The sequence below is a fragment of the Jaculus jaculus genome, chromosome 18 (genome assembly GCF_020740685.1).
Source record: "Jaculus jaculus isolate mJacJac1 chromosome 18, mJacJac1.mat.Y.cur, whole genome shotgun sequence".
NCBI lineage: Eukaryota > Metazoa > Chordata > Mammalia > Rodentia > Dipodidae > Jaculus > Jaculus jaculus.
Genome location: NC_059119.1, coordinates 30,203,175 through 30,218,930, shown reverse-complemented (window position 1 = coordinate 30,218,930; position 15,756 = coordinate 30,203,175). Strand labels below are relative to the sequence as shown.

At 48.8% G+C, this 15,756-nt stretch overlaps 1 protein-coding gene across 2 annotated transcripts in view; it reads left to right on the top strand.

Annotated features, from left to right (window-relative positions):
* Positions 1 to 5,220: 5,220 nt before the first annotated feature.
* The window catches only part of Tmem72 (transmembrane protein 72), a 39,540-nt gene continuing 29,004 nt past the window's right edge, over positions 5,221 to 15,756 (top strand). Inside the window, exon 1 of one of the 2 annotated variants that reach the window (XM_004658058.2) lies at positions 5,221 to 5,562. In XM_004658058.2, the coding sequence (XP_004658115.2) occupies positions 5,247 to 5,562 (316 nt within the window). In that variant the 5' untranslated portion in view covers positions 5,221 to 5,246. The remainder of the gene's footprint in view (positions 5,563 to 15,756) is intronic. The other variant, XM_045137549.1, reaches the window with a different exon arrangement.

Sequence of the window (15,756 nt, the reverse complement as noted above, 5' to 3'; positions counted from 1 at the left end):
ACCAGGAGGAGATTCTCCAGGGGGAAGGGAGATTTCCCCTGATAATGAGACCAGGAGGAGATTCTCCAGGGGGAAGGGAGATTTCCCCTGATAATGAGACCAGGAGGAGATTCTCCAGGGGGAAGGGAGATTTCCCATGATAATGAGTCCAGGAGGAGATTCTCCAGGGGGAAGGGAGATTTCCCATGATAATGAGACCAGGAGGAGATTCTCCAGGGGGAAGGGAGATTTCCCCTGATAATGAGACCAGGAGGAGAATCTCTAGGAGGAAGGGTGATTTCCCCTGATAATGAGACCAGGAGGAGATTCTCTAGGAGGAAGGCTGATTTCCCCTGATAATGAGACCAGGAGGAGATTCTCCAGGAGGAAGGGTGATTTCCCATGATAATGTGTCCATGAGGAGATTCTCCAGGAGGAAGGGTGATTTCCCCTGATCATGAGTCCAGGAGGAGATTCTCTAGGAGGAAGGGTGATTTCCCCTGATCATGAGTCCAGGAGGAGATTCTCTAGGAGGAAGGCTGATTTCCCCTGATAATGAGACCAGGAGGAGAATCTTCAGGAAGAAGGGTGATTTCCCATGATAATGCATCCAGGAGATTCTCCAGGAGGACGGGCGATTTCCCATGATAGTGAGCCCAGGAGGAGATTCTTCAGGTGATTTCCCATGATAATGAGTCTAGGAGGTTGGTGGGAATGAGTGGAAAATGATGCTACTGGACTTGGTGCCAGTGTGGCATGGTCATCCACAGTGACATGGAAGGGTAGGAGAGCCGCATCTTCGCAGGGAGAGGGGTGAATGGAAAATGAATGCTACTTTCAAGTCTTGTAGGTAGGGAATAAAGGCCAAATTTGGTTTTGCAGGGGAAGCACCACTCTCCAGGACAGATATGCATGCCTAGACAGACCATGAAGAGCTATACGTCACAGGACAGAGACCATAATAAAAAGGATAAAAAGGACAGCGATTAAAAAAAAAAAAAGCATAGGTGAAAAACTTACTCCCTCTTGCTCCTGAAAAGCAAGAGCACGTGAGCACGTGGGTGTGGGAGGAGGGTTGTGAGCGATTTGAGGGAAGAGGCAACTGCCAGGGAGAGGGGTGCAATTTTCTTCTACTGACACCTGGATGTGGAGGTCCTGTAGTAGGTACCAGAGGAAGGGTCTGAAAGCTCAAAGTGTCATCGAAATCAGTTCCAGGGTTGCTTCTGGGACAGCTGTTGTTTTGAGTTACTCCCATGCTCTTCCTACTACTTCTCGGAAGTTCCTTCCGTCCCCAGTGATAAAGAGTAGCACTCGCCACCTTTCATCTTCTCCTGACTCTTCAAGCTCCCCCAGAGCCATTACAGGCATCTGGAGTTTTTGTGCTTCCATCAATGATGCACTATTTACGCCTATTCCACAGGCCGGAGTACCTGCAAAACATCCCTGTATAGTCGCAGAAGCTCTAGAAAAAAATCAAGAGGGCACTACAGCCTGATGGCTAGGAGCATTCATTCTTGTGAGTAGAAGGTGTGAGCACTTGCTGAATACACCTCTAATTCCTCCGATCTAGAAGTAGGGAGGCTCCCAGCACTGGCTTCTAACAAAATCCTGAATCAGGGCTGGGGAAATGGCTTAGCGGTTAAGGGGTTAGCCTGGAAAGCCTAAGGACCCTGGTTTGATTCCCCAGGACCCATGTAAGCCAGACGCACAAGGGGGGCACATGCGTCTGGAGTTTTGCAGTAGCTGGAGGCCTGGCGCACCCATTCTTTCTTTCTGTCTGCCTCTCTCTCTCTCTCCTAAATAAACAAATAAATAAATAAAATAAATTTTTTAAGCCTGAATCATCTCCTCCACCTTGCTGGAGAAGTCCTCTCTCACCAGAAAACTTCATTTGAATCTTTGGACCCTTTTAAATCAAAATACAAATGAAAAGTAGAGAGGCTCAGAAGGAATCCTGACTAGACTTGGTATCCCTTGCTTCTGTCCCATGTGATCTTGAACAAGTCTGCTGGAGTCGACAGGGCTCGACTTCCTCACCTGTCAAATGAAAGTAGCAAGACCAGGGCTGCTGCATGCATGTACACACCGAGCTCTGAAAGCAGGCATGTTTAGCAAACACCAACTGTGATAGAAAGCAAGGATGGCATTGCTGCTTTTCACAATCCCTGAGGGCATAGCACTTTTTTTTTTTTTTTTGCCTAAGCATTCAGATTATAACACACCTGAGGTTTGATTCCAAACGCAAACCCACCTTTCCCGTGCTACTGTTTCTCATGACTTGGCATCCAGGGACCAGAGGCAGGTCAGGAGAGGAGCTGGGTAAGTCAGAAAGCCATGAATCTCCTCCTTGGAATATTCCAGGGACCAAAAAAGAAAAAGGAAAATGTATCTTGTCTTTAGGAAGCCCTTCATGCAGCATTAACCCCAGGTTCAGGAGCCAGAGCCACTTAGAATCTTAAAATGTCCCCATCTGTGATCCAATCAGGGCTGAACCATCCACAGGACCCTACCCCTCCTTAGGCATGTACATGGCCTCCAAGAAACTCATTACCTCCCTCTGGTGTTCTACTCCTGGATGACCTATTGCTAGGACACATTCCTCTGACCAGAGCTTGGTGCTCTCTCCCCTGGGTCTTCCACCCACTGGACTCCATAGAATGAAACGCAAATTGAAATTTGGCTCCTGTGTGTAATACCCACATCACACCACTGCCCTGGGCCACAGGGTCCCTGGCGCATTCTGCATGAGCTCCCACTGTAGTAAGAGTGCCTTCCCATCACTCCAGCTACACTCCACTCAGGCTCCCGCCTCCCCACCAGGTCCAGGCTTTCTGCAGTCCCTCCTGTACTTCCCTCCACTGCCTCTGTGGAAAACGGAGCTCTTGGGTCTTCCACCGATCCATCAGGGAACCACTCTCCTATTTCCACTAAGTGCATTAGTGACTACAGGGTCAGACTACATGTCTGGGATGTCACCTTCTCATCTAGCTCCTGTTTTAGGGCTTGGCACCTGATTCCCAGCCGTCTTTTCTTTGAACTGCCAGAGATCTGAGGAAGTTGGCTCAAATAGACGTCTCCTACCCCGTGGGACTCCGCAAACAGGCTTTATGGTCCTATGTCCACCTTGTGGTTTCTTCTGAAGCGACTCACGGGGAGGCACTCCTGCAGTTTGTTTCTGTCGTGGGATCTGTCCATCAGCCCACCAGTGCCATCTTCCAGTCTGCTGAGGAGGACAGCCCTGGTGAGGCAGAGCACCCCCTGGTCTTGAAACATACCCTAAACTTTACACCCTAGTTCTCTGCACGGCGCACTGTGAGACCAGTACACAGAGAAAAGCCTGCCTAAAAGAAAGCCGTGGAGCCAGCTTGGTTCAGACACAGCGCACTCTGCCAGGCAAAATACATTACGCTCTAACAGGAAGCAGACAGCAGCCACCTGACCAGCCACTGCTGAGCAGGTAAGCGCAGCAGCTCCCAGTGGTGTCCCGCTGTGGCTTCTCATCTCGGGGCCTACAGCTTGGTCCTCATCATGAGACAGCCTCCCATCCCTACCTGGAGATCTAGAGGGACACAGTGCAGCCTGTCCTTGAGCCCCTTGTTAGAAGTGAAGGACACTTTCCCAGAAACACATGGGCACATGCCCCTTCTGGGCTATTTGCCCAGAACTGGGTCACCTGCCCATTCCTAAAGCAGTAAGTAGAAAGGGAATGTCATGACCATGGTCATGGCCAGTGGACTAAATAAACCCAACTGACCAAGGCTGGGAGGAAGTGCACATCTCACCACACAGGCATCACACAAAAGTCACCTGCCCCTGGCCAACGAGAAGCAAGCGACCTCTTTGGAGTGACCAAAGGAACCTTAAAGAATCTATGGAGTCACAGGGCCGCCGGACCCCAGCCCCAGGCTTGTTATTTGATTCAACTCACTGTGTGAGCCACAGAGACCTTCTAACCCTGTGTGCAGCACAGGAGATCCAGTCCACGAAGACATGTCACAGCTCAGGAAGGCTGGAGTTGAAAAATCATCTGCTAGTAAACACAGCCCACTAATCCGAGAAGTAACTTTGCCAACATATGCCAAGTCACTGTGTGTGTGTGTGTGTGTGTGTGTGTGTGTGTGTTAGAGAGAAAGAGAGAGAGATTGAAGAGACTAGGTGTGGAACCCAGAGCCTCCTACATGAAAAGAAATGGATATGTTTCTAAACATGATTTTGAGGATCATATGAGCACTGAGATGCTTACCAGGCAGTAAACTACATCCCTCCCTCCAAAAGGTCAATATTATACAATGTCAAATTAAGTAATCAAATTAAAATAACTTCAGTGGCAAAAAAAAAAAAACCTGTCTCTTCGCACATGAGGCTGTGCCTCAGCAAAGTAAGAAGGAAGACACACCTGTAGGTTCCCTTGTCACCATGGTGGTTGGCATTCTCCTATTTGTTTTGTCTTGTAGCTCAGATAAGCAAAGTGGGAACAGACTTTAGGAAAACCAACATTCAGTACCTATCATCCAAACCACTAGCAAAGTCAAAGCCAGCAAAAGTCCACCCTGGTCCAATCACAGAGGCCAGGCTGCCTGCCGGGGCTCTCTGGATGCCCTTATGTGCAGAACACTATTCCAGATGCACCTCTTGGTTATTTTCTGCTAAGGTTCCTAAGGCTCACAGACACCTTTTAATCCCCCCACACACACCACATTCCCCGAAGACACCCAGTTACTTATTGGCATCATGGTTTTTCCCACATCCCACACCCAGAATACATGGCAGAGATAAAGCGGGGTGTCTATATGCTATGGGGCCTGAGCTAAGCAGGTCTGGTTAGAGTCCAGATCTATCAGACTAGAGAAGCTTTCTCATTCACCTCTATCCAGAAGAAAGAAGCTTGAAGCTCATTTCAAAAAAAATAAATAAATAAAAATGTGTTCCTATTAGTAATTAAAAGCCCTCTCTCCCTCCCTCTCTCCCTCTCTCTCTCTCTCTCTCTCTCTCTCCTCTTCCTCCTCTTTCTCTTTCTACAGGTCCATGGTCCCCTCCAGGACCCCAGCAGGTGTGAATAACTTTCTTGGCACGGCCTGACAAGGAAGGACTTGGGCACCTCTCTCCACTGCTCCCTCCTCCCAGGCAGAAACGGTTAATTGCCAGCTCCAGGCTGCCTCCAGCCCAGCCCTAATCGGTCTGATCTCAGCCGGCCGCGCGCCGGGGCTGGAAGCAGCTCCAGGCCAGGCTGGGGCTGTGCTGAGCAGCGAGAGCATTCTTTCAAGCTAATGATTAAGCCCAGCGCCTGGCAAGGGCGTGGGCTGCTGGGCTGGGAAGGTGAGCCCCATTCACACCTCAGCCAGGCTTGGGTGGCCAGGACTGGTTTGGGAAGGCAGAGCCCCCGGGGCTCAGGGGCCCTCAGCCAGCTGCTGCAGCCTCCTGCTCACCCGGGCTTAGAGGCGTCCAAGGCGTCTCAGATCCAGAAAAGACGCTGCTGCTGGCCCCACTGGGGCTCTCCCCACACCCCTGACACCATGAAGTTCCAGGCGTTCTGGACTGGGCTGGAATATACCTGCCGGCTTCTGGGCATCGCCACTGCTGCAGGTAAGACCCTGCCTCCCGGCTGCCATCTCCCGCTCAGAGGCATATTGGCCAGGGCTACGTAGAAAGGTGGGAGCTGGCCAAAAGATGGTAGGCAAATACAGCCATGTCTCTGGCCTTTGGTTTCTCTTTCAAGATGCTCAGAAATGCTGCACTGGAGGAAAGTGACAGGTACAATGAGCCTCAGGCAGGTGCAACGGAGTGAACCTCAGGCCTGGTACCGAGTCTTGGTGGCAACCTACCCCTCTCCACCCTTGTGACCTTGGGAAACCCTTGGCATCCTCGCCTGGGCAATGAGCTAAGGGTCTGCCCCTGGCCCTCAGGAGGTGTTGAGGTGGGAACTGAAGGTGAAGGTATAAAGTGCTGGGAAAGATGTGCCGCTGTGGCATGTGAAAATGGTCAGCTAAGCACAACTTGTGTTAGGTTACAATCCTGTGTCTTGGAAAGAGAATCCCCAAGGCACAGAGCAGCTGTGTCATTGGGGAGCATCCTGGGCGTGGAGATGGCAGCCTTCCTCACGTCACTACAGGCTCTGCTAAACGGAATGTACTGTAGACACCTGCCTCTCACCGTACGGCTTGTCTGCAGGAGGATGGTGTGGGCTTTGGGGATAGGAGGTTCTCTAAGCTGGGCTCCCGTGTCTCACCCGAGTGCTCAGCTAACCGGGATGAAAGACGCTTAAGCACAGAACTCACTCTGACCCTAAGCTTGATCTTAGCCCCTCAACTCCTACAGACCAGCATCTCTGCTGGGGAAATGAGTTACAGTGTTCTAAGCTCTTAGCTCGAGGTTCCATGTCCTCTGAGGACAAAGTAAGAAGGGCAAAGTAGAGCCTTTTGTGGCACATGGACAAATCCTACTCAAGGGCCTTACCTGATCAGATGGTCCCTCCATTCAGACTTGAAGTGGTTCTGGTCCAAGCGCCATCCCTGTTGCCCCTGAAGCCCCCTTGCTGACCTGCATGATGGATCTGTTGTGGATCTGCTGACCCGGTATTTTGTCACACATGGGAACTGAGCACACGGAACTGTGAATGAAGACTTTCGGCAGAAGCCCCTGTGACATACTGCAGGAGCAGTGGGGATCCAGGCCGTTCCTGGGGGCGGTGGGCTGCACTCGTGGTGAGCCGGCCAATCAGCTCCACCAGCACCAGGGCCGTGAGGTAGAACAGGGAGGGCTATCAGACCCGAGCCCACCCTATATGAGACAGAGTGTCTATGAAGCAGAGTGACTGAACTCAGATCTATGGTATGACCTCGCCCAAGGTCAGACCTGAGGTTAGAGTGATGGCTAGCCTGGAGCGCTGGTGTCTAGGTTTCCGCAACTAGCTACAATCCCTGGGCAGAAAAACTGATCTACTGAGGCCCATGTGGATAAGTCCGTGGTAGATACAACTGCAAATTCCTTCCGAGGCACGGTGCCCCTTAGACAAAGGGAACCACCCAATAGCTTATCCTGGTGAGAGGAAACCCTAGCAGGTCTCCATGACAGGCGTGAGAATTTCTGTCTATACCACTGTTGCCCCAACCCTACCCTGTTCCCTAGACACCTTGGTTTCCAAATACATAAATTGCACCCCTTTTAGCTGCCAGGAATCCCACAACTGGAGCCCAGCCATCTTCCACCCAAAGCTACTGGCTGCCTCCTGCCAGGAAGCTACTTAAGATGAGTGTTATCTAACCTCATAATGGATTCGTCGAAGAGCCCAATTGATCTCAACCTATGGAAGGCTTCCCAGCCCCCAGCCCCGCTGCGCGCACACGCGCAGGCATACTGACTTCTTAACCACAGCCTTTATCTCTGCAAGGAAGGCTGATGTTCCTATTGAGGATGGACCTCCTACTTGGGTTTGATACAAGATGCAGGCTAAAAATAGGCCAGAGTTGCCTTCTAAAGAAAAGCCAGCTTTCAGATGATCTCCCATGGGCTCTCTAGAGCGCTGGGAGCAAGTGGGGCTGGAGAGGGGCTCCGGAGCTCTTGGGCAAATCTCAAGTTTCTTCCAGCGTCACTGACCTCCTGGCCTATATCCAGTGCATAAGATTTGCGAATTCCTTATTCGCTTAAGCCTCTTTTTGTTGAAATCCTCTGCTGGAAAGTCCGGCCCCCCTTGTGGGGACACTGCCGCTCAAAAGGAAATGAGACCTAAAGCAGAGACTGGCATTGTGTAGAAACCCAGAGCGGTGGGCAGATAGAAAGTGGCTCTTAGACCCTCCAGGTGGAGTGTGGGTTATCCAGGATCTAGGTAGGAATGTGGCTAATAGCTCCTGGAGTGTCCCCTCCAGGTACCAGGCAGCTTCGGAGAGGCGGGAGTCTCTGGCCCAGAAGCCTTCACGGATCCTGTTGTCGGGGCTCCAGAGCTCACACTACCCAGCAAGCCTTGCGGCTGTGGCTACAGCAAGCTCGGCAGAGGGTCTCTCACTGCCCCGTCTCCTCCTCACCCATCCCCTGCGCATGAAGCCACATTAGGCAGTGGCTGCCCCACCCACAGGCCCGGCCCTACGCCTCGAGTGGTTTTAGAGCAAACAGTGCTTTACCACTACCCATGCAGGGTAAGAGGCCGCGGGTAGGCAGAGTGGTTTTGAAATTAGAAAATTCTGCTCTTGGGTACAATCATATGATCTCCTGGTCATCACAGACCACCCCTCACCCAACACACATGCACACACACACTTCCTCACCTTAACTTACAGTGAGCTCTCTGGCCTGGGACATCATGGGAGTGGAGCACGTATGCTGCATGAATGTATACGTAGGTGACTTCTAACTGTGTCTATTGCTGAGATGCGATTCAAGACCCCAGCCATGAAGTAGACACACCGAGGACCTGCACAGTGACCATGAGGGCCTCTGTTTCCCATGGGAATAGCAGTCTATCCATCCCTCGAGGCAGATTCTCACTGCATTCACTTGAGAAATGTGTGGCAAACAGACTCTACATCAAAGACTTAAGATCCAGTGGAGAGACATTGCCCTATAACTGGCTCTTTGTGTTTTTGTTTATTTGTTTGTCTGTTGAAAGAGTGTCTCTTTATTTAGCCCAGGCTGGCCTGGAATTTGCCTCCTTCCTACCTTTGCCTCTGGAGTGCTGGAATTACAGACATGTACCACCACACTCCACTTGTGACCAGCTCTTAAAACAGGCTCAGTATGAAAGCTTGCTAAAGGTGTGCTAACTGGGTGGAGCCCAACCCTATAGGGCACGCCTCTATCATGAGAAATGACCTGTCTAGCAGGATTGGTCCCCAGCAGTGGCTGGAAAGGCAGGGCTACTTTCCTTTGAACTTGAGCAGCAGTTATCCTCGTGAGAATCTCCAGTAACTTCCCCGATGCTCAGGTCTGCCTCAGACCAGGAAAAGAGCAAGAAGTCTCAATCAATGGAAAAGATACCTCGCTGGGCCCTTCAGACCTGGAGTGGAGGGAAAGAGGAGACTTCTGTCTCTGGGCCCTCACAAGGGAGGGTATCCTTATACACAGGTGGACATGGGCTTCCCAAGAGAGATCTGGCCCAGAAAATGTCTTAGATACTTGTATCTAAGGTAGCAGCGTCCAGCCAGCCTTCCTCAGAGAGATTCCTGATGGGAGCTTCTTCCTGCCACACTCAGAGCTCTCTTTCATTCTTCCAGCCTCGCTGCTGACAATTAACACTATTTCTGGAGCCTTTGCTGCAGGCTAAGCTCGGTGCTACAAGGTTTCCATGCAGTATCCTATTCCATTCTCACAACTGTCCCTTAAAGAGCCACCATGCTCATTGTCCCATTGTACAGAGAGGAAAACTAAGGCTTGGTGAGTGGAAGCACTTTACTCAAGACCTCATGACCAGGAAGCAGGGAGACAGAGCCCAATGTTAACTGTATGCTTTTGAAAACCCCACTTTTAATCAGTGCCTTCTGCTTATATTGGCCTTTAAAGGCATGTCTCTGTGTAGTTCGATGATTCTATATAACAGAAAACACAGAGAGTGCCAGTGAGGCCCAATCAGAGCCACCCCATAGTTTGCCCTTGTGGCCCCACGCTGGGTCAGTTCCGGCCACGTACAGGTTCAGGTGGGCCAGGTTGTGAACATACTCATGGCTACATCATGGCACATGGTCACCAAACACCCCCTGGACCGAACAACACTGATACTTAACCAACTTGCCCATTCCCCGTCCCTGAACGATCACCACGGGCCATCCTACTGGCTCCACCCTGACCGTCTCAAGCGAAGCCCACTCCCAGACCCCGTCTGGGGACAGACAGACCTGCACACATTTCCACAAGGAAGGGTCCCAGTTATGCATGCAAGAGGACAACATGATCGGCAGCGCACTTCAGAATCACTGTCTTGCTACTTCCCCAGAAGGGCCCTGCGAGGGCTGCAGTGCTGAGCTCGATCCTACCTGACGAAGGGGGAAGCTGACTTAACGTAGATGGCAGGGATCCCACAGTGGGTAGATGGATCGCAGGTGTGAGAACTGCAGTCTCCCCAAGCGCACAGCAGCGAGGCAGGGGCTCCTAAGCGGAGCAAGCAAGGGAACGAGGCGGCGTCCAAGCACAGCTGTGTGGGCAAAGGCTGCCTGTCAGGTTAACGCCTTCTGTCTCCCAGTCAGGTGCTTGGAGTCCACCTGAGAACACTTAGGGCTTGTTGCTTTCCAGGGGGTTTTGATCCAATAACCTGCTTCTCACTTCCTAGACACAGCCATATATCCTCCACAGCCATAACCACGTGCCATTCAAATGTACCAATGATTTGTTGGTATAGATTATGACCAAGGCAGCATCCTTAAGATCCAGGTGTTGGGCTCGGGAGACAGCCTAGTTGGTAAAGTCCCTGGAACCCACCTGTCATCCCAGTGCTGGGGAGGTGGAGACAGAAGGGTTCCTGGAACTCACTGGCCAACCAATCTAGCCTAATTGGTGAGGTTGGGTGTTGTTTTTTTTTTTTTTGTAATTTTATTTTTATTTATTTGAGAGAGAGATACAGAAATAGGCAGGGAGAGAGAGGGTGAGAGAGCACGCCATGGTCTCCAGCCACTGCAGTGAATTCCAAATGTGTGTGCCCCTCTGTGCATCTGGCTTACATGGGTCCTGGGGAATTGAACCGAAATCCTTTGGCTTTGCAGGCAAGAGCCTTAACTGCTAAGCCATCCCTCCGGCCCCTAATGGGTGAGTTTTCGGCCAAGGAGAGATCCCCTCTCAAGAAAAGGTAGACAGAATTTCTGGGGATGACACCTGAGGCTGTCCTCTGGTTTCCACACGCAAGCATGCACACACACACACACGTATACCTACACTCATGTACACCTATACACATACTAACATGGATACTCACATGCACACAAAAACACAAAGATAATATATAAGTAATATAAAATCTTATTTCTTAAAGGATTCAGCAAATGTGTAATGTGATTTTAGCCGTGGTCAAAGCCTTCAAGAAAGTCAGTGCTTCCTAAGCTCACCTGTCTAGGGCCGTACATGCTAACTTCCACCCCATCCCCCCCTAAACGCCAAACCTCGTGACCCCTCCTGCTGGTAAGAACTTGTACATTCCAACGTGGCTGCAGAGGATTTATGGCCCAGTGGGGTTACAAAATGTTTCCAGACCTCCCAAGTGAACACTGCTTTTCACTTCTAATCAGATTGTTTTGGAAGTTCACAGAAGCTCCCTTCCTCTCCTTCTCCCTCTGAAAGGCAATAGGATCTGGCTCACAGGTTCCGTTCCTTACTTTTGTGCCCATGTCTTTCTCCTTGGAGTAGAACAAGGATGAGGAGGTCCACTTCCGCTTCATTTCCCCGGCCAGTGTTTGCTGTGTTCCCACTTTCTGCAGTGTGCCCCTGTGTATCAGGATGGCAGCTCTCCAGCCAGGGGGACTGCATGTGGTCCAGCCAGGAAGCAAACTAGTGGACACATGTCCCAGCACCTGGCAGGTCTGGGCCTTAACGCTTATTAGGTGTGTGGCTTTGGGCATGTCACCTGACCTCTTTGAGCTTCAGTTCCCCTACATACAAAATTGGGATAACCGCTGTCATCTACCTTGAGGTTTCAATGAAGCAATAGAAATGACTCAGGGGGCTAGGAAGGGAGGACAGAGATCGGCTGTAAAAGGCCTGAGTTCCCCATACATTGCCTATTGCATGCTGAGGGTGGGTTGTTAGGTGTACAGGAAGTTAGTCATTTCTATAAACAGGAAGCAAACAAGTTAGAAGGAAAAGGAAGTTCTGCTCTATTTTTCATAGGCTTGCAGTTTTAGGTTTTGTGTCAGAGTTTTGAGGGTTTTTGGTGTATATTCATTATACAAAATAAAGGGTCTTATAATATTTTATACATGCAATTTGCTCATATTTATGTCCCTCTTGTCTTCCCCCCTCCCCTCCCACTGAACCACTTCCTCTTGCCAAGGAGTCTCTCTTCAATTTCCATGCCATGTATCTATCTCTCTCTCTCTCTCTCTCTCTCTCTCTCTCTATATATATATATATATATATATATATATATATATATATATGTATATGTATGTGTGTATATATATATATATAAATTTACAGGCAGAGAGAGTGAGAGAATGGGAGCTCTAGGGCCTCTAGCCACTGCAAATGAACTGCAGACACATATGCCACCACCATGTGTATCTGGCTTTACATTGGCACTGTGGCACTGAACCTGGGTTGTTAGGTTTTGCAAGCAAGCATCTTAACCACAGAACCATCTCTCCAGTTCCTATTTTTATTTTATAATTAGTTATCTATTATTGATTTGCAAGTGAGAGGGGAGGGAGGTAGAATGGGAACACCAGAGCCTGCTTCCATTGCAAATGAACTCCAGACATATGTGCCAGTTTGTGCCTCCGTCTTTACATGGATACAGAGGAATTGAACCCAGGTCATCAGGCTTTGCAAACAAGTCCCTTTAATCACTAAGCCATCTCTCCGCCATATATATATATATATATATATATATATATATATATATATATACACACACACACATGAAGAAAAAAATATATATATAGGGAGAAAAAATACATATATAGGGAGGAAAGCTCAGGAAGCCTTGCTGTAGGCCCAGTGAAGAGGCTCAGCATGTGTGCTGTGAATACCTGGCCAGTGTTTTGTTACACCAGGACAACTGTCCTATGGAACGTGAGTGTGTAAGGGTCAGACACCTTGGGTATTCCTAATGAAGACCTCGAAGGAGCGTGTTCTGAGAGTCCTTACAAGGGTGCTACTCTGATGGGAGAAAATATCCTAAGAAGAATCAAGGAATCATGTGAATCATATGACAATGTCGTCACCAAAAATTGATGCTTCAGCCCAGAAAGTCTCGTGAGAGAATTCTGCTAACATTTAAAGGAGAAATGATATCTTTCCTAAGTAAACTCTTGCTGAGATTTGAAATGGAAGGAGTGCTTTAAAATTAATTGCATAGAATTAGCATTTATGTGGATAACAAAGTTAGACTAAGATGTTATGAGAAAAGTACGGGCTAATATCTTCCATTAGCATGAAAACAAACACTTTAACCAGTTTTAGCAAACAACATTAAAAGATATGAAAAGCATAAGATGTCATAACCAAATGGAACTTGGTTCCACAGAAATGCAGATTGCTTTAATACTGGAAAATTCCAACTGGTCACCTACTATGGATTGAATAATTGTACTCTGCCCTCGCTAATTCTTTTTTTTTATTTTATATATTCGTGTGTGTGTGTGTGTGTGTGTGTGTGTGTGTGTGTGTGTGTGTATACATGCCATGATGCACACGTAGTGGTCAGAATGCAAGGTCAAGGTCTCTGTGCTCCAGCTTCTTTGAAATAGGGTCTCTTCATACTGCAAACATCAAACGACTTGGCCTGTGATCTTCAGAGTCTCCTGGCTGTGCCTCCTATTGTCATAGTCATGTTGGAGTTACAGATACCTGCACCACTGTGCATCCAGCTTTATGTAGGTGCTGGGGTATTGGACCCAGGCCAGCAGACTTTGCAAGCAAGCACCTTTAATCACGAAACCATATCCCCAGCCCATATATCTGATTTTTACATCCAAGACAATAATGCATTCAGAGGTGAAGTCTGTGGCATGGCTAGGTAATGAAGGCTTCAAACCCTCATGAATGAAATCATTGCCTTCTAAGAGAGGACAGAGAAAGTCCCTAGGACTTGCTGCCACATAAGCTTCTAGCCAGAAGGCGTCTGTGAGAAAGTGGGCTCTCAGAGGATGAGTCTACCAACACATAGACCCTGGGGCTCTCGTCCTCCAGAATTATGAGAAATGCATCTTTTATGTTCACAAACCATCCAGTCTATGGTATTTTGTTACCCAAATAGACTGGGGCATCATATTAACAACTAAAACAGAGAACTTGTATTATCATTTAAATAGTCACAGAGAAAGCTTTGAGAAGTACCGAAGTGACAAGTCAGGCAGGGTCCTCTAGAGAAACAGAACTCACAGAATGTCATACAAAAGGGTCTCGTCAAGTTGTCTTATAGGATGCAGACTGGGCCAGTCCAACAATGGCTGTCTGCAGGCTAGAGTCTGAGAACCCAGTGAATGCTCAAATCTCAGCTGACTCAATGTTATGCCCTTTTAAGGCCTGGAGGGTCCCTGGAGAGCCACCGATCTTCATACCACGTTGGCAGGCTGAAAAATCGGGGTTACCATGCCTGTGAAGGAGGGAAGCAACAGGGTAGACACATCAGCAAGGAGCAAGGGCAGCCAGGCAAAAGGTACTGCCTTTCCTTGGAGCTTCCTTCTATGTAGGCTGTTCCCCTGGGGGAAGATCTACCTTCCTCAGTCGATCCTTTCTGGAAACACCCTCACAGAGCCATCTACAAGATGTGTCTCTTACTGGATTCTTGATCTGATCAAGCTGACAATAAAAATGAACTGTCACAAGTTCATCAAATTTGACACCAGACCACATCTTAATGTCCAAATGAAGACAACCAGCAAGATCTTCATTATGCCTGACATAAAAGGCAGCACACAACTAGAAGCGCACTGTTCATTTCCCCCAAGTACAGGACAAAGTTCTTCAATGCTTAGCCCCTAGTATCCTATAAATTCAATATGACAATACAGGCTCCACAATGCTTAACTACCCACATTATGTCAATTGAGATTATGTTACACAGTAAAGAAATAGAGAAAAAGGGCCAGAGAGACAGCTTAGCGGTTAAGGCACATGCCTACAAAGCCAAAGGACCTCTGTTCGATTTCCCAGGACCCATGTAAGCCAGATGCACAAGGTGGCACATGCATCTGGAGTTCATTTGCAGTGGCTGGAAGCCCTGAGGCACCCATTCTCTCTCTCTCTCTCTGTCTCCTTGTCTGCCTCTTTCTCTCTCTAATAAATAAATATTAAAAATTTAAAAAGAAATAGAGATAAAAGATACACAAGTATCTTTTTAATATATGTGCACATATGCACAAGCACTTAACACATTAGGACAGAAACACCTGTGGCAATTACAATCCTCATGTTTGTAGTTGATCACACGGCCTTAGCTGGTATTCGTAATTACCTTCTTCTACTATCCATTCTGTATTTCCTCTACCTTCAGCAAGCACCTCAGCAGGTCTTGGCTCTTTACATGGAGGGGTGACCCACATTTTCATTCCTGAAGACACTGGATCCTTTATCACACTGCCTTGATTGGGTTGTGGTTGCTTCCAGATGACCTTGATCACCAGGCCATGGCAATACCAAGAGACACCCTGAAGGGTCTCCTGCACTCCACTGAGTAATAGCAGTTGAATTTCCCCTGGGTAGTCTGGGTCAGTCACCCTACCTAATACTGTAACTCCTTTCTTAGCCTGTTGACTCAAGAGCATCAGGAGCCCCAAGTGGCCAGGGGGAACTCTTATCTTCCAGGTCAGTGGGGTGTTCATTGTGCCTCCTGGAAGAAGAAAGCACTCTTTCTCTGCAACCCAGACTTCTAAGCCAGCAGAGCACAAAACTGTGGGACAAGGAAACAAAAAAAAAAATTAAAACTTCACAATGGGTCACTTGAAGTGATAGTCAGTGATTGTACCCCTTGATTCCTGGACCTGTGAATCCTGGTCATAGGAAAGCAGTACCATAGATTACATGCTGACTCATAGCCTTCTGGTGAACCCTGCTCCAGCCCTCCAGGCTATGACCACATAGTTGGCACTGCAACTGTGTCTGGCTGGGCGTGGTGGGGCACGCCTTTAGTCCCAGCTCTTGCGA